Here is a 27,067-nt window from a genome sequence, read left to right on the forward strand (position 1 = left end):
ATCAAAACCCTAGCCTTGTGCCAGTCCAATGACGCATATTACATTACGTTCTATCAAATTCCCAATCAAAACAGATCAACACAAACGTTTAACAGATTAGAAGAAGTAGACGAAGCATTGAAATCCAAATACAGAAGAGTGATGTCAATTTTGAGTGTCTGAGTTGCACCAAATGCTTATAACCATCCGTTTATCATTTATCATGGAACGGGCACCTGTACTTGCCATTGTCGCTGGCTGTGCTGAAGCTACTGGATATTTGATTTGGTTTTGAAGCTTTCACTTTGAGTCTTTTCACTGTTTCATCTATCTTAAGAAGTTGTCTTTTAATTAGTAAGTGTAATATCTAGAAGCAGACTTGGTGATGTTGGTTGCTATGTAGAGCTAACAGCGGTCGCTTCTTACATGTCTCCTGTTTTTTTAGTTTTTAGTTTTTCCAGTTAAAACGGCCAACTGTTTTAAGGAATGAAGTTTTGAGCATCACTGTTAAACTCACTCAGGCAAGAAATCCATTTATTTAGTTCCTGAAGCATATCTCCTCCAGTTTGGATCCAATTCATTTAAAACTCAAACATGTATGTACATGGAAGTAAAGCAATATTAACTCTTAGTTCTTAGTCACTTTAAATTTGAGTCATGTTTTAGAGGAATTCAAATGTACTTAATGTTTTTTTATTGAAGTTAAGAAATACCAGCCTTGTAAAATTAAATAGAGTGGCTTTACAGTATATAGAACAGGACCATTTTATTCAACGCTTAATTTAAGTGATCAAATATTATTGAGAAATAATATAATTAATTCCTTCCACTTGTTCAGTGCAATCTCAATCGTTTCCAGAGGCCATGTTAATTCTGCCTGAAAGGACTTCAGCTCGGTATACAAACTTCTACAGCAAAAAGTCTTGTTTATTACATTTACAACAAGCTGTCGGATACAGTTGTCAAAAGGGTTTTACCTGCAACTATTAAAAAGGGAAAGCAGGGGGTTTATTTTTTACTGGTTTGAAAGAAAAGCTTATCTAGTTCAGAAGAAGGAAGCAGGATAATGAAGTGCATATCCCACCCTGTTTCACAGCTGTCACAGTGAATTACAGGGGCTCCTGCTCAAGCACATCTTCAGAGAGCAAATCCGTGCGACCTTGCCATGAATAAAAAAACACCTCGGCATCTCCAAATCCCTTTTCCATTAGGAAGCGGGTTCTAATATTGCCGCTGGAAACGCATTTATTGTGCTGTGGGGATGGTGCCCTTCTCTTAGAACCAAAATGCTTTCAAGATGTGCTTGGATGGTCGGCAGCATCAAGCAGAGCTGTTTGGTTATATCCTTACGCCATTTAACATTAGCTAATGTCTTCATTACAGTAAAATCGCCCTCATACCCAATGCAGTAGGGAGAGTTAACTTCAACATGTAACATTAGAATTGAGTATGTGTGCAGGTTGGCTTACCACATGCTAGGACATGAATCCTGAACCTCTGAAAGGTGATGAAAATAGAGGCAAGCCAGCTGGTTTGGCCTTGTGTCTGTTTGCGGAACATTGAAGGTGGAGAAACCCATCCTTTTTTAAGCATGTAGATTACAGAGAAGCAGAAATTCCTCTTGGTAAAACAAATCACAGATATAAATTATAAATCCCCAGGGATAAGCCTACGCCACACACAGTGGGTTGTCTTGATTGGTTTACAAACAGAAGGTCACAGGTCATTCAAACATAGGGTTATATGTTAGCTCTGGAAGTGATATTTCACATTTAAATTCATGTAGGTTTTGCTGTTGGTATTGGGGAATGCCACGGCTAACACAAAGGATGTCCTGTGTGGTCACTGTGGGCAGCAGAAACTGTGTTGCCTTTTCTTCAAAACTCTTTGCATTTTACATGATTTATTTTAAAGGTCAAATTCTGAAGGTGAATAAAGTCAGTAAGGGAGTCCTCCTCTTTACAAAACTCCAAAAGCGGGTTTTTGCTGCGGAGGGCAGAAAAAGAAAAAGAAAACAGTGTGTTGTTTAACATTGCATTGTTAAGTATTGTGAGTGAATGGAGAAACCTGATCGGGATCTGGAATACATTTAAAAAGCAGTCTATGCTGTAGCAAAGGCTTTCATGAAAATTGAATTTTCTATGAACGTGACGCTAATCCTGATAGGTACCAAATGAAAAACAATGCCGTATTCAGCCAGCAGCACAGAGTATAACTGTGCCACTGTGGCTTGTTGAGGCTGATTTGCAGACCCTTTATTCTGCTGAGGGTCTGCAGAGGAATGGCAGGCATGGGGCGAGGAGAGCGACTGTTGTGGGAAACTGCTGACTCGCCCCGCTTAGCTTCACTAACCCCCGTTTTCCTTTTGTGTGACACCCAGCTTTTCAATCAAACATAAAGATGTCAATGGAGTGCAGGAGGAAAAAAAGGGTAAAATACAAGAATAGAAAAGAGGTTTAAAAAAAAAAGTGTATAATGAGGTTTTCAAGGCACCATGAATTCATTTGAACAAAGGGGTCTTTTCAGACATTTTGGGGGCCTGTCTCATAGCGAGGCTGCATAGCTCTGGCAGGGCCCTGCTTTCTCTTGTGAGTTGATGAAGTGGCAGGGCACGAAGGTTTTTTTTTGTCCCCCTCCCCTGTAGTCTTTCTGTCTGAGTGACAGCGGTAGCTGTACCCCTCTGACTTCCCTACAGTGTACGTGAGGGAGACACCGGTATATTTAAAAGTCATAAATCTTGCTGACACGACAGCTGTGCTTCGCAGGAGGTTGGGGGATTGCCTTTGCGTTGGTGACAGATCCACACTGGATTGCTCACCACCAGATCTGTAAAGGTCTCTCACTCGTCTATATTTAAAAGGAAATCCCACCTTGGTGACCATTTCCTTTCCTCCAAATAGTGTTGAATCTCGTTTTAAAGCGTAGATACTAATGCCACAAGACATTCATTTTAATGTGCTCATGAGACCCTGCTCCTCCTCATTATTATTAGCTAGTAATGATGATAAACCTTCCTCTCCCAATGAGCCTACGCCTAGAAGACACTTCCACTCCATTAGAGCATTCAAATAGAATCTTTTGCTTTATAATAACCAACCAAACAAGAGGGATCTGGTTAAACTGTGTTCTATAAGATTCTACAGGTAGCATTCTATTCTGTGAAAAGACTGGCATGTTCTTAAAAGCACATGCCAGTCAGTTCAGTTCTATGTGGTAAAAGACTATTGAGAAGTAAAATGGCAAATCATTTACGTGAGAATCTCCGTTCCTCTGTTAAACTCACTCAGCAAAGAAATTCCTTTGTTTGGTTCAAGATGAATGTCCTCTAAAGGTACATATTTGGAGGTATCTGAATGTGCTATATGAAAAGATAAGTTGAGCCCTGTAAATTTAAATAGAATGGCTTTTGTAATTGTACAATATTGGAAAGGACCCAATTTTCAATGCTTTAATGCGTTCCTTAGCTACTTTCTTACTCCAGTCATCTACTATGCCCTACTTGAGAGTTGACCGTTGAGGTGTAATCAGATTATTCCCATATTGATGGCATTAGTGCTCCTGGTGACTCGTCTGTGTCTCTTCCTGTGTGTCAATCTTGCGTTGCAATTGTTTGCCCTTAACCTTGGACTGAAACGACTCATTTCTCAAAAACCTTCCCATCACAGAATGTGCCAAGACTTTCCATTCGGACTTTGCCCAGTTTTACTGGAAATAGCTCGGAGCTGGAACTGAGACTTGGAAACTGAAAGCCAAAGTGTGAGGCTCACCTGAAGTATTCATCCTTGAGAGATGCGGAAGCCATAAATCACTTCAAGGGGGGGCACTTTAATGACGTGCCAAGAAACCAGAAGCAACCTTGCCTTTGGCTTTGGCTACAGACCGCGCCGTTGAGGATCCACGCTGCAGACAGTGGGGGGGGGAGCGTGTATCATACCCTGCCGCCTTGCCAGTGACGAAGACCCAAGCAATATCTATTTCCTATGAGTTAAGTGGTTAGCTCTTCCTCTTCAGACTGCCAGAGAGTTACATTTTTACCAGATGGACACGTTGTGTCTGTACAGAGCCGAGCGGGGGTGCACCGTTGCGTTTGGACAACAAGGCCTCTTAGCTCAAGAGCTGTTCCAGATGTAGAATTTTTCATCTGTATTCAGTGGGATCCTGGCCCGGACTGAAAAAGAGACGACGGACGATTTATTTTTCTGCATGAGAAATGAAATGTGTTATCGGGTCGTATTTGTAATGTACTTTGATAAAAGTATCGGTCCTTTTTTTTTTTTTATATGAGAAGCAACCAGTCTGTTTGTTTGTATAGCTCATTTGGTGGCCAGTGTGATAATTGCAGTTTGAAATGGTGGTGTCTGAAGAGCAATGTCAAAGTACCTCCATAGTTTATGTGGTGGTGGATTTAGTTTACAGGCATGTTCACACAGTGACCCAGGACTCCTGACAGGTTGATACAATCCACATTCTCTTCAGCGCTGCATGTACTGAAGTTGGCTTGCAGTTGGCCAAACTGGCATTTTTGTGATTCACATAAATCCTTTTGAAGGATGGTCTTGTATAATGAAAAGTAGCACACAAAATTGAAACAGATGGCAGAAGAAAGTGATCAGTAAAGACCACAACAGCAGGACAAGTTCCCCCCACATTCATCAAACCCCAAAACAAAAAGAGTTAGCAGAATTTGTTAGCACAATGTGGATCCCATTTCTGGAGAGAGTACTTGAATAATCACGTCTTGCCTGGGCACAGTGGGTTGCGTGTTCAGTGTTGGTTGTATGACTTGTGTTTGACTGCAGTCTTCTCTTTTGTCTGTGTGTGTTTTCAGCATCAACAACAAGCTGCAGCAACCAGAAGCGGCAGCTGGTGTTCTGGAATATGCCATGAAGCACTTCGGGGAGCTGGTAGGTGCTTTTTAAAAACCATACCTGTTTGCACGTGGCTTGTGAAGGTCTTCGTTATTGATTTTGAAGGGTTCCAGTTGAATCCAGTGGGTTTGTATCAGCAGCTGTGATCAGGAAACCTGTCTGCTTTCCATCACTTTTTTTACTCTGCAATGTCGAGCACTCTCGGATTGCAGTGGGAGCATTTCAAATGGCCCGAGAGTTAGCCTTCACACCAAGGGAAAGACAAGGGGTTTATGTCTTAATGCTCCCCTTCACACTGTGTTATATACTGGGGTTGACCAGGCTGTAAAGAAAATGTCATTCAAACCAAAAATGTCTGAATAACGAACAGCACTGCCACAGTTCACATTTGTGACAAAGTGTACTGTTATGCAACAGGGAATTGATTAACTTAGCACAGAGGGCAATGGACTATTGAATTGCCTTTTAAAAATAGGGATCATTTTGAGATTGATTTATTCGACACAAGGACTGTTGTAGCCTTTCCAGACATGTGGAGCTGACAAGCAGCTTTCCTTAATCGGAGCTGCAGTGTATACAACACACAAAACATTTATTTCAGTTTCTTGAATTGTAGCTTTTAATGCGGGGCTCAAACTGCACATGTGGAAAGTTATATGTGTTTGTTTCCTATTAACTTTGTACTGTAAATGTTTTTAAAATTAATGTAACATTCTTGCTCATTTGAATTAGGCCAGATGTATGGAGGATATGGTGTTCATTTTATATATTCTGTGATTAAGTGACTAATTCCTATTGACTTGCCTGTAATGAGGTTCTGGCCGCTAGTAAGTCTTTAAATCTTCAAAGGGGTTCAAGGTCTGTAAACTCTGGGAAGAACGGCAACGAGGGACATAATGAATAAAGAATATATGTGATCCCCAGACACCAACACTTATGTGTATGTAAGGATTAAGACTTCTATCTGTCAGGGATACACTGTAAAAAGAATTAGCAGCCAAGGCAATTCTTAGAGCTGGGTGCAGTATAACATTTCTGTGGCACCCTGTGAGATAGATATATATATATATATATATATATATATCTATATCTATATCTATCTATATATATATATATATATATATATATATATATATATATATATATATATATATATATATATATATATATATATATATATATATATATATATAATATGATACTGTATATAAAACAAATTATGGACAAACCTTGACTAGCTTGTATTTTACCTGAGGGGAGCGGAGTGCGCTTAATTTTTCTGTGGTCTCGTTATGCAAGTATTGAAAAGCTGGGGCATGCTTAGCCTTTTGTTCATTATTCTCCTCATTTTCCATGTAAAAGCTGAAGCTTTGTGGGAGAGTAACGGAGCAGGTAACCTTTGAAGAGTGGAAAGAATCTGTGCAATGTGTTGCATTCGGTGCGGCTGTGTCTGCCGGGGGGTGCAGGCCACCTGCCTGTGCCTTTGGGGAGCTCTGGAGCTCACGGCTTTATTAGGCAGAGACACGCTGCAGTCTGAGCGCTGTGTGAGTTCACTGTGAGGGTCTGGTTTCTCAGACTGTGAAATAGCTGTCTGATGAGGTCACTGTGCTTGTACGCCATCTCAGTCCCCTCAGAGAGTGAAGACATGGGCAGGTCACTCGCTGCAGTGCTTCTGAATGGATTACAAGCTGTTGGCTTTGCTGCATCTACTGAGTGTCATTGGGGACAATACCTTGATTTGATAATGTATCACGTTGTGTATTTTGTTGTCTATGCCAGTCTTATTATTATTGCCTTTAAACTTCATCGAGGACTGTTTGAGATCACCAGAAGCTAAAAGCAATTTAATATAATAGGCTGGTTTGTAATCTCAGGTAACAAATTGTTGTTTCTATGTCTTTTCAATGACAAGAAGCATAGTGGCTGACCAGTATCGGGGAGGGGGGTGCTTTTGTGATTTGGCGTTTCTGTTGGAAAACCTGTTACGCAATGCAAAATAAATTGTAGTAAATTAGGCATGCTGTATTGAGTGTTGGATAAAGCAGCGGGTGTCTGTGTTTATGTTTGCGATACCAGAATAGCTGAAGTCGGCAGGGAATTTGCATTTACAAACTCTCTCTTACGCATTCACACGGATTGCGAATGAATTAAGTGTACACTTCTTTTTTTTTTTTTTTTTAATGAGCTTTTTCAGATATTTTTTAAATGACGTCAAATGGTCTTATTGTAAATCATTTGGGGTTGTTGACATGTTGCTGCGGAACCCCACTAGCTTTGCGAAAACATTCGCAGGCAGTAATGAGGCGCAGCGAAAAAAAACATATTGGAATCCAACTCCCATAATTATCCCAAAAACCAAGCACGGTACAGCCATAAAACCTGATTGCTTTCTGTTTAGAACATAATCAAGACTTCGAAACAATGTTGCTTTTATATCCCTAAATGCAAATACTTTATTTATTTCCAATAGCGGTTTTAGAAAATTGTTTTTCAATGGGGAAATGTTTGTTGAGCACAGCACTCCATGAAGTTGGGCTCTTGCGCATGTTCTTTGTGTATTGGGTCTTCTAGGCTCAGTTCTGAAGTACAATGTGCAGTGGAAATTGGACAGCATGTCCTAGATGAAACGTGCCTGCTGTGTCTACCCAGCCTAGGGAGCTCTGGATTGGGTAATCCAGTGAAAGATCTCTTCTTATGCATATTGAGTTATCAAGAACTAAAGGATTTGCAGGCAGGGATACCAGATGCTGTACACGCAAAGTTAGGAAGCACAAATAAATGTGTGAATTAGGTTACTGGGTGATGTAGCGACACTGAAGTGTTGGGGTCAGTTTATGAAACAAGATAGGTCAGCCTTTTCTCTTTTTTAAACATTTCTCCAAATGTCTGGTGCATATGGATACTTGGACACTTACTCCTTATCTAAATTGGGCTGTTCATTGGGTTAAAAAAAGAGGTATATTTATAAGCAATTGTTTTAATAGAAGTCCAATATAAACAAATGGTTCTTATAAAACAGTAATGACCAAATGGACAGCATTTTCTGTGAACACAATATGCAGATGCATGAGTAGCTTTTTTTTTTTTTTTTAGTTTATTTTTTTATTTTGTATGGGAATTTGAGTAAGTATGTTACTGTAACCAAATGGAGCATTGTTTACTGGGCACCACTAAAGTTAAATTGCAGCAATTTCTTCGGCTTGGCTTTAAACTCAATAAAAATGTAATTAGGTTTGCGTCTTAAAAGGTGGCAGCTGTACTGTATTACGTACGTGTCTGATACATGAACATGCATAGTCAGGTTGAGACAGAATGTTTATAAGTCTCGCAGGTAGGCAGGGGATTATATTAGATGTGGTCTATTGCGTAGTTAAAAGCAGAGCCTGCGTTTTGAGGTTTGGTAAAGATTTCATACTGCTAGTAATGGAACTTCAATGGCTCATGAAAATATAAAAGCAAAACATTACATCACTGGTTGAGATTGAGCACGCCACATTACAGGGCCACCGAGGTCAAGACCAGGTTTTATTGCTGTGAATTCCTCATGAAGTCAAATTGTAGACAGCTGAGAGGTCATCTCGGATCACGGTGGGGTCATAGAGAGACAGACATTGTCGTTTTATTTATGAGTCGGAAAACCGTTTTTAAAATTGACGTCATCCTCCTAGAATGTCAGAAAGGGAAGATTTTGATTCTTTAACGAAACAGGTGACCGCAAACAGGATATATCCTCAAAGGGTCCCGTCTGCCTGCTATTACATTGTATTGTGGAGTTTTCAACCAAGTTGACTTGTTTAAGCTAAAAGGACAACAGCAACGAATCTTTGGATGACAAACTTTTTTTTTTTTTTTTTTTTTTAAGTTGATGTAATGATTAAGTCAACACAAAGCAACACAAAAAAGCCCAGTAAAATTTCACTAAAACACAGCTCAGACAAAACTTGGATGTTATTGTTTATGGACCAGACCACTGTATCAATTCATGTGGAACATTTTCAGTTGGCTTTCTCTTCTCCACCATGATTAATGGAACCAATGAGCAACTTTTAGTCCCTATAGTATCAGAGCAGGTTTCTATCATAATCTGCCCCCTGGATATTCCTTATAAACAAACAATAACCTTTAAGACTGCTCTAGGGAAGAGTTTAGGAACCCAAGAGCTCCCAGTTTGAAGGGGTCTGTGCCAATCAATACACATTTTCATGCATGCATAGAAATTGCTCAAGGTTAAGCCCATGACTAATACATGACACAAAATTAAATGTAGAGGAGCCTCTTAATTAGCTTTTTGTCAAAAGATTTTTTTAAAGACTCAGTGGAGGTATTAGGGGCTGGCTTGATGAATCCCATTTCTAAAGTGAAGCCTTGGTAAACTGGCCAAGAAACCGTTGTTGCTTTTCCATACCAGTTATTTATGGTGATCGTGTAGGTTACCAAGGATTACATGGTGGTTTCAGTCAAAAAGTGTTCACCAGCAGATGTAGGATACAAACAGGTTTTTAAAAAGTAAAACAACACTTTTGAATATTAAAAACCAAAGGATCACAAATGCATTCTCCCTCCCAGCTTCCAAAATTAAAACTAATAATCTTGACACCTCAGGGTGTGTGTCTACATGGAGAAATAATCATTTAGTGGCCACCTTGTGTCAAACTTCAAAGGGAGGTTAACTACTGAGGTAATTGTGTGTGGGTTAGGGGGGAGGTTGCCCTTGAAGCCCTCTTTACACCGTTGCCATGGTTCTGAACATGACATCATCGTAAAGGAACAGCACGGGGTCCTAATAAAGCCATGTGACGTGTGATGCATTATCTTGGATGATCCACTACTGTCAGGCACGTGCTGCTGCTGACTGGGCTGCTTGCAGGGAAGAGTGGAACAATTAGGGCTGTAAAACTGGGAAGGTTTTATTTCATCTAAGCCTGCTTCATTTTAACAGCCTCCTAAAAATCACGCTCTTTTGGGAAAGCACTCCCCTTTTGCTGTACAAGAAGGTATTGTAAGCAACCCCCCCCCCCCACCATGTCTGTTTAATTATTGATGTACTGCATGCAGCTTTACTGTTTGACCTTCATCTCTAAAATGAATGGGGTCTGGTTTTGAGTTTATGAATGGGTTTGCAGTGCTATCAGTGTGTTCGTGGCGTCTGGTTTTGAGTTTATGAATGGGTTTGCAGTGCTATCAGTGTGTTCGTGGCGTCTGGTTTTTGAGTTTATGTATGGGTTTGCAGTGCTATCAATGTGTTCATGGCGTCTGGTTTTTGAGTTTATGAATGGGTTTGTAGTGCTATCAGCGTGTTCATGCTCACACCCTTCTGTTCCGCAGGAGATCCAGGCTACCTGGTATGAGAAGCTACACGAATGGGAAGATGCTCTGGTGGCGTACGATAAGAAGATTGACATGAACAAGGAGGATCCTGAGCTGATGCTGGGGAGAATGCGCTGCCTGGAGGCACTGGGTGAATGGTGAGTGGGTCAGGATTCAAGCGTGAACCAGTTCTACTTCTATACAAGCGGAGGAAGACGATTGCAATGGCATAAATATAAAGCCAGCTGCTCCACAACTGCCACCTCCTTAAAAGACAACATAAACATAAACTGATGGTTCACATTTATGAACGAATGTTAATTACTGAAAACTGGCTCCTAATTGCTGTTTTTCTTATAAATAATATCTCATCTTCGGAGGGATCTAATTTTGTGTTTTGACTCATGGAAAGTAAACACAGCAACAGTCGCTCGGAGCAAAACACAGATCCGTCAAGTGTTGACGGAGTCAGGGTGATTTTTGATTTGTGCCAGCACTCTTGCATAATGCTATCATCCAGTGGCACGCACAGCTGACGATTGGGATCATAACTTTGTTTGCCAAATTGAGTTGGATAAACCTTGATTGAAGCAGTTGGTTGTGGAATGTGAGCCTAATGAAGGCAGGCAGTGCATGCCTGCGAGATCTGGCCACTAGCAGTCTGTTTAAAAGACTTTGCTTTGTAGCTCTTCACACTTTATTGGCACGCTGCACATATAGAATGTGATGTTCTGGTCTTTGATGGTACAGTGAAAAAGCAAATTCACGTAAACAGAAATCATTATAGCTTAGGAAGACCGGATATGTACAGCTATGGCCAAAAGTTTCCCCATCACCTAGAATTTTAGGATTGAGACAGAATTAAAAAAACAAAAACTTTATTAACATAAATTAGATATTTTATTTAACATCGTGCAATCAAAGAAACTGCAAAATGATATTGCAAAAAAGCATACCGGACGCCATAATAGTAGTACAGTATTTCGTGTTCTATAGTCATAGCTGTGCTGTACCTTCAGGTGTTTCCGTGATTACACAGCAGCTAGCTATTACTAAGTAAAAGGATGCTGCTAAAGGGGGTTAATTTGCCATGAAAGCATCCCCCCAAAGGTTTCTGCATTAATAGCAATTTAAATTGAAATATGCTAACATGATGTACCAGTAAACAGAGATACAGACCCTGTTTCTAAGGCTGTCAACTGTGTGGACACTATGCTAAGACTTGGCTGCAATTTCCTGAGCTGGCAGTAAATACACCATACCATTTTTTACCCTGCCATATTTAATGCATCCGTTTTAGTTCTAATTGATTTTGTTTTTACTGACAGCAGAAATATTGTTGAGTACCAGTAAGTCTTTTTTTAAAGATGCGTTTGTAAATTTGTGTGCACAGCACTGACGGTGTGCCTTCAGACCCAAATAAATAAAGGTTCTGAGGATTTAAAACTGTGAAAACTATTCGTGATGTGCTCAGTCAGTCTAAATAGTCTAAACATTTCTCCACATTTGCTCTTCAATGCATAATTTCCTAAAACATATTCACAGATTAAAAGTTTATTGAATGGGCCCTTAAACTGTCTATTCGCTTCCTTGTATATAATGATAGAAAACTGGGGAGAACAGCAACACAGACAATTTGACTCTTAGCAACTAATATTTCCAGCCAAGCTGTGATTTAGCCACGCTGATTTAGTCTGATATATTTCAGCAACGTGACATTACAAAGTACTTTTCTACGGTAAATCAGTGAATAGTTATTTCATTCTCTCAGACTGCTGGTATGACTGTACATAAGTATGTGAGCAAGAGATTCCCTGAAATCACTTGCTTGCAGTTTCCCTGCAATGACCCTGTACGTGCAGCAGCAGTAATAGTACCTGCAGAGGGTTTATTTAACTCTGGTTTCTGGAACTGCACTCAAGTGTTTTACCAGCTGTCAAGCCCATATGAAAAACACCATGCTCAGGGCTGCTGGCTACTGCCGACATATATAATATCAATGGAGGGGAAATGAACATTCATTTTAGATATTCTATTTAACGTCATGTGATCAGAAATTCAAAGCAATCGCAAAAGTCTTTGTTAGTTTTTCAGCACATGCAGCCCACTTTGCGAACAGGTTCTTTTGAAGACTGCTTTGCTGCGTGGAGTTTAAAGGTCGCTGCTGATGTAAATATGAAGAACATAAGAAAAGTTTGTGAATGAGAAAAGGCCATTTCACTCATCAAGGCTCGTCCCTTGTTAGCACACCATTGTCCCCTGGAGGGGGGGGGGGTCTCATTTAAAAATACAGAATCTAGTCTTTTTTTTTTTTTTAAATGTTCCCAGTGTTTTAGATCCTACTACTTCACCTGGTAGGCTATTCCATGCATTAATGACACTAAAAAAAGTGCTTCCTGCTTTCTGTTCGGAACTTACTTTTCCTCACCTTCCATTCATGCCCTCTTGTTCTTCTCTCTGTGTTAAATTTGTAGTGTCTTGGGTTAACTTTATCAATAACATTTCTGGTTTTAAAGGATGCGTTTTGTGGTGGTTGTTTTTCCAGGGGTCAGCTGCATCAGCAGTGCTGTGAGGAATGGGCTCTGGTCAGCGAGGACACTCAAGCTAAGATGGCCCGCATGGCGGCTGCAGCTGCTTGGGGCCTGGGTACGTTGCTCTGCCATGAAACCCATTCTATTAACTTGCCTTCCACCTCTGCAGGTCACGGCTTCAGATCTAGCTGCTGAGATTGGTGGTTTGTGATCTTCCTTGTTACAGAAGTACAATTTGTTCCATCATCCCCCTAAGAGGGTGTCCCAGACAGGGCAGAAAGCAGGTTTCCTGGGCAGTATCTGGAAGCTCACATTGTCACTGCAGGATAAATAGTCAGGTCTACAGCGTTCCCAATACAGCAGCAGCTTTTAATGATACCTTCATGAGCATACACTTTGTAACTATTTTAACAGGAAAGTAACCAGATCTTAACTTTCTATGATGCAGAAAACCATATCCCGTAGCATTCCAAATGTACATGAAGTAATCATTAGACTGGGCAAGCCACTATTTGAATGGTTCTTTTACTTTTATAAAGAGCAGATGCTTTTTGTTTTTCTGTTGTTTTCCTTGTCAAAGCAGCTGCATTTAAGAGAACTGGAGGACTGAGACAGGCATTGGATTTCATTTTTTTTTTTTAACGCAAGTTTAGAATCTCGCTGAGATTTGAAGTCCTGTTTTTTCTAGCTCCAGGGGAGTCGAATAAAATCCAAGATCAACAACAATAATATAAAACATGTTCTAGACGATGCGTTACAATTCAATTCCAGTCAAGTATAAAAGTCCAGGGAGGACAGAGCATGATATTCCACCTTCTTTAAATTCATGCAGCTATGCTAATACAATATCCTTGGGATTCATTTAATATTGCTTATCATAGCAGGTGCAATCTGATATTTTAAATTGCGAGGCAGCTGTTTAGGTGAAGTCAGCTCTGCTGGCCTCCCCCCAGTTCATTAGATTTTAAATTTGGCGACCATTGTAACACTATGTGTCTAAACTCGAAATGATATGCCAGTGCAATCCCCTCCTGTCATGTGATTAATCAGTATCCCTCTGCTTGCAGGCCACTGGGACAGTATGGAAGAGTACACCTGCATGATCCCCAGAGACACCCACGATGGGGCTTTCTATAGGGCAGTCCTGGCTCTGCATCAGGATCTCTTCTCATTGGCTCAGCAGGTACATGGCAGCAGCATTTTCATCCAATCGGTGACTTTTGTTTTGTTTCAGAAGCCTCGTAGGCCGATGGTTCTGCTTATGTGCTTAACTTGACTGTTTTGTATTTCAATTCGGTCCGCCTCATCTGGGTCCAGAAGAATTTTGTGCTCAGAAGTGAAACTTCCTCCTCACAGATCCCTGTGGAATGCAAGTAGCTCGGTACTGGATTACTGATGGAAGTTGCACACTGTTGCATTTAAAAGTATCATGAAGTGTACATCTGTTTGCCTTTAGAGATGCTCTAAAGGCAGTGGAAATCCTTGGATTAGACGGGTTTTGCTGCTTTCTTTAGTGTATTTGAAATAAAAGAATATTAAGTTTTAAGAAGAAAAAAAAAACAAGAAAATGGAACGTTCTTTACAGGAGGCAGGAATTTCTCTGACTACGTTATGACTGCTTAGAAAAAGAAAGAAAGAAATCTGCACCAGAGTTTCTTATACATTTTGTAGCTGGAGATGAAATAAAAAAATTAAAATTTCAGCATATAACTTGGATCAGATGAGCTGCCAATTATGGTATTGCATATTGAACTGAATGACCTAAGTGTAAGATTCTTCTGCGATGAAGCTGAGCAAGGGCATTGAGTTTTTCTATGCATGTTTAAATGCAGAAGTCCACATTTGTCATCACTGGAGCAGGGGGTACTCGTTTGGGCAGGTATTTGGCACCCCGCTCTGGAACTTTCATACAGATAGGAACGCATTTGCCAGGTGTGCGCTGTTAAGAAGTGAGAAAGAACCAAAAGTACACAGCAAACCTACACAGATCATTAACGCTGTAAAACGTATGATCGAGATAAACTGACAGATTCAAAACCGAGTCAATCTGCAGATTTGAGCAGATTGAATGTCTTTGTTAAAAAAAACAAAGTGTGTATATCATCCATTTGTTCTATCCCACACTGCCCAAAACTGGATATGTGGAGACATCTGTAGAAGTAGCTCATTTTATAACCAACCTAGTCTGCAACCATAATTAGATAATAATGAATGTAATAAAAAAAACATAAATAAATACTGATTGGTATATAAACTTGCAAAGTCTCCTAGAGTTGCGTGCTTGCAAGTGCGTAGAAACATAATGAGCTTGCGTGCATGCTTGCATGTCTTTGAAAAGAAAGCCTAGGGTGATAAAAGTCTTTCTAAATTACTCGTCGTGCATTTAAGTAAACAGGAATGATCATTTAAAGGTGCCGTGTTCCGTACATTCGTTTTCAAAGTATTTTCCATAGATCGCAGGAGCTTTTTACCTGACTGGGCTTGTTATGATGAATCTGGACTGTGAACTAATTGGACTGTGAACATAGTACACAAAACAAAACATGCGTTCAAAGAGGGACTATTATATCAAACATTTTTTTGGTTACTCCTGAAGTTACACAGACTGGGTTATTTCTCCCTAAACCCCAATCACAATGTACCACAATCCCTTTGATACAGTGCTATAGTAACAACACCAACTTTAATCCGGTAATATGAAATACAAGTAATGGAGCTGCATCCAGATCTCAGCTGGTATGATCTATATATCGAGATTCCCAGACAGGTGAGGGTAGTTTCACTGCTCCCAGTAAAATGTCTGGTATGCAATGGCCAGCAAGAGGCAGACAGGCCTGGGACCCATGCTGCATTACTTTGTGCAGATGTTAAACACAGAGTCTGGCGTTAATCACCTCAAATGAATGCCTCCATCCCACACGTACGAAGTGTGTTGCTTCTGTACTATGTAATGTAATGTAACATGACAGCCCGTTGTGCGCAGGAATCTGTACTTTCTACAATGTCTCATAGTGTTTAATTCATACCTGTCAGGCACCCGAACCAGACTCCCACCACACCAGGTGGCTCTCGAAGCACCTACATTAAAAAAAGCTAAACAAACATGAAATTATTTTACAGTAGGGTTTTAAAAAAAAAAAAAAGGCCCAGATGTTATCTAAAACTAAAGCTGTTTATCTATTTTTCATTCACGTTGTATTTAAATGCCCCCATTTAAACTAAACATGTACAGATCGTATGGGAAAGATTTCCTATGGTGGTCATAGAACAACAAATGAATACAACAGCATCAAGACAAGAAAGATACATGGAAATCAATAATAGTACATACAGTGTACATGGGCTCCAGGCCTCTCATGTTATTTAGACAGGGCTTTTACAGTCTAGAACAGTTTCATAAATATCAACACTTTTTTTTCAGCTTTTAAACATATTTTTAAAGAAGTTATTCTACTGCATGGCAAAATAGGATGTAAAATCATCTTCGTGAATCACATTTTTCATTTGAATTATTTTTATTTCAGTGTATTGACAAAGCAAGAGACCTCCTGGATGCTGAGCTGACTGCCATGGCTGGAGAGAGTTACAGTCGGGCCTATGGGGTGAGGAGAAAGATTTGCCAGGGGAGCAACATTGTAAATTAATAACCAAAATAATAACCATGCTGTCTGTGTGTGTTTCTGTTTCTAGGCCATGGTGTCGTGTCAGATGCTGTCTGAGCTGGAGGAGGTGATCCAGTACAAACTGGTCCCAGAGAGAAGGGAGATCATTAGGGAGACCTGGTGGGAACGGCTACAGGTGACTGGGAGCAGGGGGAGAGAGGGGCAGCAGGAGAACGCATGCACCTTTCAGCCCTGGAGTCGGAAGTGAAATTGGTGTGATGGTCTTAACTAGGCTCTCTATGGACAAACCCTTCACACAGTTCATCACTGTTGGTACTGGCCCCCTTTGCAGACATTGGGATAGGCGTGGAGAAAGAGTAGCCCTGTCCAGTCCACATGGACCTTTAGTTTCACCACGATTTCATATCCTTTTGTTATAGTTTTCTTCCTCTTGTGAATTATTCCCATACTTGCATGTGCTCATTTAGGCCAGACAGACTGGAAGCAGAACAGTTGCATAATGCTGGTCCTCAGAATGTGATGTAATGCTGTAACTGTTGCCTGCAGCCTGGGGAGTTTTTACCTTTTAAAATGAGACAAAACACACTGAATGCCAGATGCATACGCGTATGAAGAATATAAATATAAAAAATATAATATAAAAAAACTTTTTTTTTATTTAGTTTTATATGTATTTTTCTGATGCACAGCAGTTCTGACCCTGTCTCAATCCGATTCTGACCCTGTCATTCCGTTTCGTCTAAACTTTCTGAACTGTCTCTTGCTTGCAGGGCTGCCAGAGAATCGTGGAGGACTGGCAGAGGATCCTGATGGTGCGTTCCCTGGTTATCAACCCGCACGAAGACATGAGGACGTGGCTCAAATACGCCAGCCTCTGTGGCAGGAGCGGCCGCTTGGTGAGCGGAGGGGAATGTCGACATGAAAACTCACCAGCTCTAGCACACTGATTTCAGCCATAAGACATTATTAGTAGTACTATTAGTATTACTTAAATCCTTGGTAGCCAAGGCTCTTTCTACTAAAATGTCACTAAAATAAAATAGAAACACTACTCCATCACTTCAAAACACTAGATCGGAATTCTAAAGTACAACTATAAGTATAGACGTTTACTGCAGATGCCATATTGCCTGACTAAGTTATTGGCTGCAGACACCAGAATAAGTGATTTACAGTTTGGAATTAAAAAACGCAAGAAGGAAATCTTGTAAGCTGAATGATCCTGTTTATTAGTAAAGCACAGAGATAATACAAAGGTGTGTAAGTAAAGCCCTGATCTTCTGACCCTTAGGCTCTGGCTCACAAGACCCTTGTCCTGCTGCTCGGAGTGGATCCCTCTAAACAGCTGGACCACCCCCTGCCGACTGTCCACCCCCACGTCACCTACGCGTACATGAAGCACATGTGGAAGAGCGCGCGCAAGGTAGGGCTTACACCAGGGGCAGTGCACTTTACTGGTCTACTGCAAACATGGGATTACATCTAATCAACGCATGATGTGGTACAGGTAGTTCATTCCTAGCCCTATCGTTCAAGTACTTTTATATCACAATCACAACTTTAATATATCAGGGGTCTCCAGTCCTGGTCCTGGAGAGCTATTCTACTCAAGGTTTAACAGGTATCATGATATAATGAACTCCTTCAAGATCTGGATTTTAATTGGTTCAATTTAGATCAGGGTTGGAACAAAGACCAGGAGTGGAAGGACCACATTTGACCACCCTTGAATTAGAGAAATGTCTTTTGAGTTCTATTGAAGATATAAACTTTTGTCTCCACTGTGTATCACGGTCATAGCTCTCAAAAGAAGGAGTCAGATGCTGATTATTTATAGATGGTCCATATGGTGCTCTTACACAAAGTTTGTTACAGCTTTGCTTTGTAGTGACAGCCTGGCGTTTTAAAGACAGCAGAGTAGCATCTCTAAAGGGTAGTTTTACTAGTACGGCACTCATTAGCAAAGTGTTTAGTCTGTTGAGGATTACATCACCGTAGTGTTCCCTTCCCCAGTAAAAAGAAATAACAACTATCCCAGAGTACTGAGCGATGAGGAATCCACACCCCAGGGAAGTCTGGGTGGCTCAGGGCTTTGGTAACAGGATATATGAAGCTTCTCACTCTGAGGCAGACTGTTGCTATGGTGTCTGTTGGAGGCAATGTGAAATGTATTCTAGGTGTCCAAGTTGACAGGTGTTGACATCATGAAACTGCTGCGGTAGTTGAATCCCCCCCAAGGCATGATTTCAGGTATTTGTTAGGTCTGAACCCACACTTCTCTAATCAAACAAAAGAAAACTGCATTCTAGTATGTTATGACCAGAGCTAGTCGTTGGAGAATTCTTTTATTACTTTTAACCAAATACAGCCAATTATTCTTAGTTTATTTGTTTAGTTCTACAACTTATTTTGGATTTGTAAGCACGGGGGGTTTATTCCTTTAAAATGTGATGTTTGTAACCCTGGTTAAATCATTTGCATCAAACCACTGGCAAGACTTCTTGATGATCGGCTTGTGTGTGTTCGGAGAGGTGCGTCCACACAAAACTCTTGGGCTTGCCATTAGAAATCGACGGCTCATCAGTGTAACGAACGGCTTCTCATTTGTTTTTTCTTGAGCGCTCAAGTGGGTGGTGTTAAATAATGTCTGGTGATGTTTCTGCTCTCATCAGATCGATGCCTTCCAGCACATGCAGCACTTTGTTCAGAACATGCAGCAGGAAGCCCAGCACGCCATAGCAGCTGAGGAGCAGCACCACAAACTGGAGCTCCACAAACTCATGGCCAGGTGAGCGAGTGAAGCACTGTGCAGCTGACAGGGTGCGCACATACACTTGGGCACCTGCCTGCCACTTTGTCCCTGAAACCTTTTAAACCAGGCACCAATCTGATGCTCAACGTCCATGTTCAGGGTGGAAATTATAAGGAAAAAAATAAACAGTATTAATATGGGTCTGATTTCAGTGGGCTTTGTAATAATAAATAGAAATAAATAAAACTAGCACTGGACCTGCTCTAAGAATGTTCAGTCCTTGCCACCTCAGTTTGGCGATGGCAGGTTTATGATTGTACCAAACAGACAGAGCTGCTCTGGTTGCCCTGTGGTGAGGAAGTTCAGACTATTAGGACACAGGAAGCTGTTTGATGTTTTCTAGATTGATCCCACAGGCTACTTTACTAACTAGAACCCGGTTTGTGTTCAAAATGATGTTGTGCCAGGAATGTACCCAATGGGGTGAAGGCTACACTGCACTGGGCTCTGCAGCTGTCAAGTTTAGAAACTCTTTCCACATGCATTCTTGCGGCACGTTTTAAAGGTCTTGTATTTACGCTGGGTTTCTCATTAAGAGTCTTTCGAGGTCTAGATTGCAATGGTAACACACACAGGACCCCCTCCGTGCACTACAAAGGTAGGTAAGCATCATTAACTCAAACATTTATGGCACTGAACCCACTTGTCCTAATTTAGTCCCCTCCTTTTCACCAACTTATATACCATACAATAACCAATTAGGTCATTTTTATAATCGCACATATTTAATGTATGGAATGTGTAATGCTTTGAGTTGAGCTGAAGGTGAATGCGAGTTTGTTTGGCAGAAATCTCAACATGCATTGCAAAAAATCGTAATGAAAACTGACAGAGGTCTATTGCAAGCTTGCTTTGCATGAAGAGCTTTTCCATCTTCTTTGGAAGTTAAATAAACGACCGACAAACAATTCTGTGGCAGGTCCTGGGTATAGAGCCATATTTATTGTTTTTCTTTGTTAACCATCTAAAATGAATCCCCATGTTCATAATACAAAGCAGAAAATCATTACTTTTTAATTATTTTGATGATTAAAAGTGGCTTCCTGGGAAATGTCTCGCACACGATTCCTAAGCGCATACACCTGTTTCCTCTTAATTAAGGAATTGTGAGCCAACCTGTTCCTGTTTCGTCAGCATGTGCAAGACATCTGTGTAATTTACACTGCAGATGTATGATCTGTGGGCCTGAATGTCCAAATTCTTCCCTCAAGTCCATAGGAAAAGAGTATATTCTGAGGAGCGTTAATATCTAAATGCAAAGTAAATGTACATCTGTGTAGCTCGGATACATTCAGCATTACGAAGCTCTGTAAGCCCTCTGCTGCTCAAAGTTCCATTTCTGTGAACAGTACAGCTACACCAGCGTTGCCTTGCTCAGCTACATGAGAAATCCTGAAGGGACATCCATCTCAGGGTGAAGTTTGCAGAGCAAGAGATTGAGTGCTTACAGAATGGCTTTAAAAAGAGTTTTATATTTGAGGATGTAGTGCAGCACTTGTAACTGAATCCTCAAACCTAATGAGTTTTTAAAAGGTTCTAGTTTCATATTATGAAGTACTTTCTCTGTACGATTCAACACAAGACGCTCCTTGTGGCTGGAAACGTCAAGAACCGCGTGGAACTTGATTTACTTGAAGCGTGACGTTATTTTCCCTGCGTCTCTATTAATACCCTTAAACAATGTATACAGGTTTTGCTAAGCACTAAAATGTCTGATTTTGACAGTTTGCTGTAGTTCTGGACTCCTGCTGTTGCTGGTGCTTTCTTGTAATGAGAACATCACAGTGGGGTTTAGAAATCCAATTGAAAATCTTGAGATTCCTCAGACCCTGCGGCCGGGAGGTGAGTGTGTGTGCGTTCCGTCTGGTGAAAGTCTGGTGTCTCTCTCTCTCCCCCCTCTCTCTTCAGATGCTTCCTGAAGCTGGGTGAGTGGCAGCTGAGCCTTCAGGGAATCAATGAAAGCACTATTCCCAAGGTGCTGAAGTACTACAGCCATTCCACAGAGCACGATCGCAACTGGTACAAGGTGAGCAGCAGACATGCTGGCGCCCTCTTGCGTGCTCTGTCTGTATCTGCTTTTAGAAGAAGCCTCGTCTTCGATGGCATCTCTTCACTTCCATTGTCGACCCTTTTGTTTGTTGTTATTGTTGTTGCTATGGGTCTCATCGAAGTTTAAAAAACAAAGGTTTTCCCACTATTGTCAAAGATTTGTCGTTTTAATGTTTTGACCTTTTATAGCGTCAGTACAGAAAGCCGTGACACCCTTTTGGTGATTTGGTAAACTACACACATACATGCATTCAAAAATACACACACATGGCCAAAAGTTTTGCAACACCCTATAATGTTAACTAATTTAGCTTCATAAAGTCAAATGAAACCTGCTGAATAATGTTACGTTAACATATTGAATTACATATTGCTTTGTAGTTTTCTAAATCTTAATGAAAAAATTTAGAAATCAAACATGAAATACTTTACTACTATTGTGGCTTCCGGTAGACTTTTGCGATTTTCATTGATTACATGATAAATAAAATTATGTTCATACAGTTTTTTTTTTTTTTTTTTTTAAATCCTAACATTCTAGCTGATGCTAAACTTTTGACCATAGCTGTACACACACACACACACGCACGCACGCACATCACCTCACTACTCTGGAAGCTGCAGCGTTCTAAGACCATGTTTGAATTCACACTGAAGCATGTTCCAGTAGTGTGTCTAATACATTATTCCATAGTTCAGAAAACAAAAATCGCATTGACAGTCCAGTTTGTTTACACTGAAAAGCTGAGAAAAACTGTATCCCTCCTTAAAACTAGACAAATAGACAGACCTGCTCCTCCTAGTACAGTACCTACTGCAATAGGAGGTCACAGATCTGCATTCTCTGTGCTGTATTAGTCCTTCAGTAACTTCACAAAGCAGGGTCGCCTTCATTTACAAATTTGTTTTTTTTTTGTTTTTGTTATTCTAATAACATTTTACAGGAAACCCCCTCCGAGCTGGTATTTTCAACATGGGCTTATAAGGTAACAATCTCCATTAATAGCATGTTTTTAAAAGGCTGCACCTTTAAAGATTAGCTGTGTTTAAATCTCACTTACCAGCAACAGTGGTGGTGATGGGGTTGAGAAAGAGATAAGAAAAAAAAAACATGTCTTTAGAAATAACTGCCTGGGAATTGTCACAGTGGTACAATGGTGTTAGCTTACTGAGGTTGGACAAAAAAAATACAAAAATGCCTGCAATACCAGAAGTGGCATGTGAGATGTTGGCAGGCTATCTCACGTGACTCATTAACGTGGAACAGTCACGATGGGCAAGTCAACATATCTGAAAGTCGACGATGGCCCCACAGCACACTACTGTCTGTGTCATGGCAGTTTAACTCTATTTTTCTTGTGCACCCTCTTGTAGATTCTTTCTGAATGTGCAGTGTGTTCTGTTTGTCATGCCATGCTGTCTGTTCCGTGTCCCAGGCCTGGCATGCGTGGGCAGTGATGAACTTCGAAGCCGTCCTTCACTACAAGCACCAGAACCAGGGGCGGGACGACAAGAAGAAGCTGCGCCACGCCAGCGGAGCCAGCGCCAATGGCGAGGCCAGCAACAGCGAGAGCGAGGCAGACAGCAATGACAACAGCCCCGCGCCCTCGCCTCTGCAGAAGAAGGTCAACGAGGTAGAATCTGTCTGTGTGTTAAGGGAACCTCGTATCGGGAATCCTAGTGACTATCGTCTGAATTCAGAAAAAGAAGGACAAAACCCGGAAAAGATTTAAATGTCTCAAGAAAGCTAATAATTAAATTGACTTAGGGTTTCAATTTGGTTAGGGGTGGGTTTGATCAATTGCTAACCAGCCTGGATGAGCCATAAGAAGGGTTTTTCGAAAGCATTTTACAGCAATGGAGCATCCCCCTACTCCGGGATTACTCAGAAAAATGTCATGTCCCCATTAAAGCAGGTTTGGTATTTTTAGCTAAGCCCTTACGATATTGTAGTGTTACTCAAAAATACAACCATGTAATTCAGCACAATTGACACTGTGCAGTTATGCTGCAAAAGAAAGGCTCAGGATTGACCTAATTGCGGTCTCTCCAGTCAGGGTTAAATCATATGGAGAAGCTTACATGGCCACTGCTTCAGATTCCAGTTCTGTCTTCTGTTAGATATACTAAGTTGCAGATCAGTTTCTCATAGTACTGAGTGCACCGGATTGAATAAATCCGTATTATTTAAGAACACTTACTGCACAGCATGTGATGGAGGAAGTTTAAGACAAGCGTTTCAATAATCAACTAAACGACAGGGTGTTATTTGGAGGTTAACTGTCACTCTGCCCCCTCTTGTGCACTCCAGGACCTGTCCAAAACCCTGCTGATGTACGCCGTCCCTGCTGTCCAGGGCTTCTTCCGCTCCATCGCCCTGTCCCGGGGCAACAACCTGCAGGACACACTCCGGTAAGACCCCCCCCGGGGAACCACACTGCTGTCCGGCTCAGTCCAGTCAGGCAGCCATGCTAGAGGAGTCATCTTCAAACCCCTTTTATTCATCTTCAAACCGGCCTGCATCCTAAAAGCTAATGGGGCTGTAATATTGCATTCCACAGTGTGTTTAGGAAGGATCATGGAGCTAGTGAGTTACTCTGATTTCTTATGTCATAAGATGGGTGTTTACTTTGTGAGAGAGAGGTGGACATCTAGTGTCTGAATTGTGATATGACAACTCATTACAAGAGAAACTGTATTGATGGTGATGATGATGATTTTTCAATGTCATCATTTTTTTTTTTTATATATATATATATATTTTTTATTATTCCAAAAGTTCTATGCCTTTGTTGTTGCATTGTCTTTTAGGAACTCTTTGTATCTGAAATGCATTAGTCTCATGCTGATGTTGTTGTTTTTTTTTTTTTTCCTCCTGTGTATCAGAGTCCTGACATTGTGGTTTGATTACGGACACTGGCCTGAAGTGAATGAAGCCTTGGTGGAGGGGATCAAGACTATTCAGATTGACACCTGGTTACAGGTACAGAGTCACGCAATGCAATACAATACAATATAATACTGTGCAGTACCTCCCAGCTAAGCTTGTGGATTCTGAAGAAAGGTATTCTAGAGAGATGGAGAACTCGTTCATTTAAACATTTGAACTGTGCATGTATGGGTATGAAGAGGGTAGGGTTTCACAGAGCTGATTGCTACCCCCTCTGGTTTCAGGTTATCCCTCAGCTTATTGCTCGAATCGACACTCCTCGAGCCCTGGTGGGACGGCTCATTCATCAGCTCCTCACTGACATTGGCAGATACCACCCGCAGGTAAGCGCAGTCCCAGAGGGTCTCGCCATCGAGTCCTCTTCTGTTTTTTGTGAGTCATTGATCCTGACTGTTTGGTTGGTGTTCTAGGCGCTGATCTATCCACTGACTGTAGCCTCCAAGTCCACCACCACTGCCCGGCACAACGCAGCCAACAAGATCCTCAAGAACATGTGTGAGCACTGCAATACCTTGGTCCAGCAGGCCATGATGGTAAACGACTCTCCATCCATACCCACGAATACACAACTGATTATTATTGATATACCTGTACCTAAATGCACCAGGTTAAATTTTTTCCATGACTTCAAAAACACAAAACTCTCTTTTCTCTCTTCTCTCTCCTCCTCTCTCCTCTGTCCTCTCTCTCCTCCTCTGTCCTCGCTCCTCTCCTCTCTCCTCGCTCTTCTCCTCCTCTCTCCTCTGTCCTCACTCCTCTCCTCCTCTCTCCTCTGTCCTCGCTCCTCTCCTCGCTCCTCTCCTCCTCTCTCCCCTCTGCCCTCTCCGCCCCTCCTCTCTCCCCTCTCCTCCTCTCCCCTCTCCGCCCCTCCTCTCTCCCCTCTCCGCCCCTCCTCTCATTCTCACTCCCAGGTAAGCGAGGAGCTGATTCGAGTGGCTATCCTCTGGCATGAGATGTGGCACGAGGGTCTGGAGGAGGCGTCGCGTCTTTACTTCGGCGAGCGGAACGTCAAGGGCATGTTCGCCGTGCTGGAGCCGCTCCACGCCATGATGGAGAGGGGCCCGCAGACTCTCAAAGAGACCTCCTTCAACCAGGTGAGCACGCCTGATATTTATTTATGCTATTCATTTTTCCACTCCAGTTTGTATAAGTCTTCCATGTAGTTGTTTCCCCATCACCTCTGTCTCTGGGAACCCATTCACACAGTGTACTGCACTGTGCCTCCATTGCAATCGCCCCTCTGTCCAGGCCACTGTAACACTGCCTGTCTTGTGCAGGCGTACGGCCGGGACCTGATGGAGGCTCAGGAGTGGTGCAGGAAGTACATGAGGTCTGGGAATGTGAAGGACCTCACCCAGGCGTGGGACCTCTACTACCACGTCTTCCGCAGGATATCCAAGCAGCTGCCGCAGGTGAGCCAGAGAGATCCCCAGGATACCAGCGCATAAATCTCAGATTCATATGCCATCATTCTGGTCTTTGGAGAGTTTTTTGGTGGCACTTTTGTAGATAGATAATTGTAAAGGTGTTACCACAGAATGCAAAGTTGTATCTGTACACAGCAACTGAGCCAGGCGAGTTTCTGCATCTTTCTGCCAGTTGTGTTGCAATTCCTTCCCTGTCGTCGTGTCTTTGGGAGGCAAGGAGAATTACAGGTTCTGCTGACAAAAAGTCCTGTACGTTGCTCCAAAAGAGATAATGGCATTGAACTTCAATGTAAAAAAAAATGTATGTGAAAGTATTCCCTTTTTTTTCTAATCTGTGCTTCATTTTTGTTTCCAGTTGACCTCTCTTGAACTCCAGTACGTGTCCCCCAAACTCCTCATGTGTCGGGATCTGGAATTGGCAGTTCCTGGAACATATGACCCCAATCAGCCAATCATACGCATTCAGTCCATAGCGCCTTCCCTACAAGTCATCACTTCCAAACAGAGACCAAGGAAACTGACCATCATGGGTAAGAAAGAGTACAATTAGAGAGGCAGTCTTTTAAACTTGAATCTGCAAGGCTTACTGATCAGGATTATACATGCAAACCCATATGCCCAGCCATGCCATCAAAAATCAGTATAATTGACTTATTCTACAAGTGTGTGTATATATAACACAATACTGTACTTGGCAAATACAGCAAAGAGATGCATGTTAAAGCTCTCATCAATATCGTGTCGAGATGAAGCTGGATTTCAGTCCGAGACTCTGGGTGAAACCCAGTCTTTATTAAGTGCTTTACAATTCAGATGACACTCAACAGCAGCTCCTTGTGGGAGACAGATGACCCCCCCACCCTTCCTAGCCCAGACCAACCCAGCCACAGATAAGAAACAGTCAGTGTCTGTGACTCTGGGATTGGGTCCAACAGGGTCTCCAGTATGATCCAGCCAAGGCACATCATCCAATTTGGGATCGCTGACATCCATATAAAACAATCAACACATGTGTATCTGCAGGACTTTTTTGTGCCACTGGTATATATTGTGCAAAACAAATTGAGCTTGGGTTTTACTTAATCTTTTTTTTTATTGGCTGGTTAAGATGTAATGCAGTACACTTTCTGAGCATGTTGCACATACTATGCATTGTATAGTGTAAACTACGGTAAGTGTCTCTACCCATAGGTCCTCTGTATAATGACCTGTTTACAGCAGTCGGGGTGTCTTTGCTCCACCCTTTGTCTCACCTGTTCTGTTATCTTTCTTCCACCGCAGGGAGCAATGGCCACGAGTTCATGTTCTTGCTGAAGGGTCACGAGGACCTGCGGCAAGATGAGAGGGTTATGCAGCTCTTCGGATTGGTCAACACCCTCCTGGCAAACGACCCTGCATCCCTGCGCAAGAACCTCAGGTAAGAAATGAAGAGGTGAGGTTTACCAGAGGGTAATGATGTGAGAGGAGCACTGACAGAAACGTGTGGGTGTGGCCGTTGTGAAATCAGACTTCTGGATTCAG

General features: G+C 41.7%; 1 protein-coding gene across 2 annotated transcripts in view; it reads left to right on the forward strand.

Annotated features, from left to right (window-relative positions):
• Window positions 1–27,067, forward strand: part of LOC117432299 (serine/threonine-protein kinase mTOR) — a 79,995-nt gene that overhangs the window by 49,510 nt on the left and 3,418 nt on the right. For both annotated transcript variants that reach the window (XM_059002656.1, XM_059002657.1), the window contains exons 29-48: window positions 4,808–4,883; window positions 10,173–10,312; window positions 12,700–12,800; window positions 13,753–13,868; window positions 16,210–16,287; window positions 16,376–16,483; window positions 17,079–17,204; window positions 17,600–17,731; window positions 18,981–19,096; window positions 21,029–21,146; window positions 22,114–22,155; window positions 22,606–22,803; window positions 23,481–23,581; window positions 24,056–24,152; window positions 24,344–24,442; window positions 24,530–24,652; window positions 25,031–25,213; window positions 25,397–25,531; window positions 25,902–26,076; window positions 26,828–26,963. In XM_059002656.1, coding sequence (XP_058858639.1) covers window positions 4,808–4,883; window positions 10,173–10,312; window positions 12,700–12,800; window positions 13,753–13,868; window positions 16,210–16,287; window positions 16,376–16,483; window positions 17,079–17,204; window positions 17,600–17,731; window positions 18,981–19,096; window positions 21,029–21,146; window positions 22,114–22,155; window positions 22,606–22,803; window positions 23,481–23,581; window positions 24,056–24,152; window positions 24,344–24,442; window positions 24,530–24,652; window positions 25,031–25,213; window positions 25,397–25,531; window positions 25,902–26,076; window positions 26,828–26,963 — 2,400 coding nt within the window. The remainder of the gene's footprint in view (window positions 1–4,807; window positions 4,884–10,172; window positions 10,313–12,699; window positions 12,801–13,752; window positions 13,869–16,209; window positions 16,288–16,375; window positions 16,484–17,078; window positions 17,205–17,599; window positions 17,732–18,980; window positions 19,097–21,028; window positions 21,147–22,113; window positions 22,156–22,605; window positions 22,804–23,480; window positions 23,582–24,055; window positions 24,153–24,343; window positions 24,443–24,529; window positions 24,653–25,030; window positions 25,214–25,396; window positions 25,532–25,901; window positions 26,077–26,827; window positions 26,964–27,067) is intronic.

The sequence above is a fragment of the Acipenser ruthenus genome, chromosome 27 (genome assembly GCF_902713425.1).
Source record: "Acipenser ruthenus chromosome 27, fAciRut3.2 maternal haplotype, whole genome shotgun sequence".
Classification (NCBI taxonomy): domain Eukaryota; kingdom Metazoa; phylum Chordata; class Actinopteri; order Acipenseriformes; family Acipenseridae; genus Acipenser; species Acipenser ruthenus.